Here is a 468-nt window from a genome sequence, read left to right as displayed (position 1 = left end):
CATCCGGGGCCTGAGTCTCCCCCGTCCCCCCTTGCCCAAGTCGTGCCGTCCTGTGGGCGTGTCCTGGCCCTCCCCTGACTCGGCCATGGCGGCGTCGTCGCGGTGCCCACCTGTGCGCGGGGCGCGCATCCTTGCCCTCGGGCTGCTCCTGATGCTGCTGCCGCTGCTGACGGCCCAGCCGAGAGGCTCGCCCGGAGGGGTGGTGCGGGTTCCCGTCTCCGATCCAGATGTGCAGGTGGCGGCCGCCTTCGCCGTGGAGGCTTACAACAAGGCCAGCACCAACTCCGTTTACAGCCGGGCGCTGCGGGTCCTGCTGGCGTCTCACCAGGTAGAGCCGCGGTGGAATGCGGAGTGGGGGGGGGGGATTTGAAAAGGGCCTCGGGAGAGCCTCCCTCCAGGGCCCCTCTTGAAATCTGTTTTTAGGCTCTCACTTGCTTCCGAACATCCCCTTCCCAGTCATTCTGTCGT

The 468-nt window shown here is 67.5% G+C and overlaps 1 protein-coding gene across 1 annotated transcript; it reads left to right on the top strand.

Moving 5' to 3' along the window:
- Positions 1-84: 84 nt before the first annotated feature.
- Positions 85-328, top strand: LOC107125462 (cystatin-1-like; the record flags this gene model as incomplete). The annotated part of the gene is made up of 1 exon (XM_015428881.1): positions 85-328. A coding segment is annotated over exon 1 (243 nt), but the record flags the coding sequence as incomplete, so codon positions are not given.
- Positions 329-468: the final 140 nt, after the last annotated feature.

The sequence above is a fragment of the Gekko japonicus genome, unplaced genomic scaffold (genome assembly GCF_001447785.1).
Source record: "Gekko japonicus isolate JY-2015 unplaced genomic scaffold, Gekko_japonicus_V1.1 scaffold94664, whole genome shotgun sequence".
Classification (NCBI taxonomy): domain Eukaryota; kingdom Metazoa; phylum Chordata; class Lepidosauria; order Squamata; family Gekkonidae; genus Gekko; species Gekko japonicus.
This window is presented reverse-complemented; position numbering and strand designations above follow the sequence as displayed.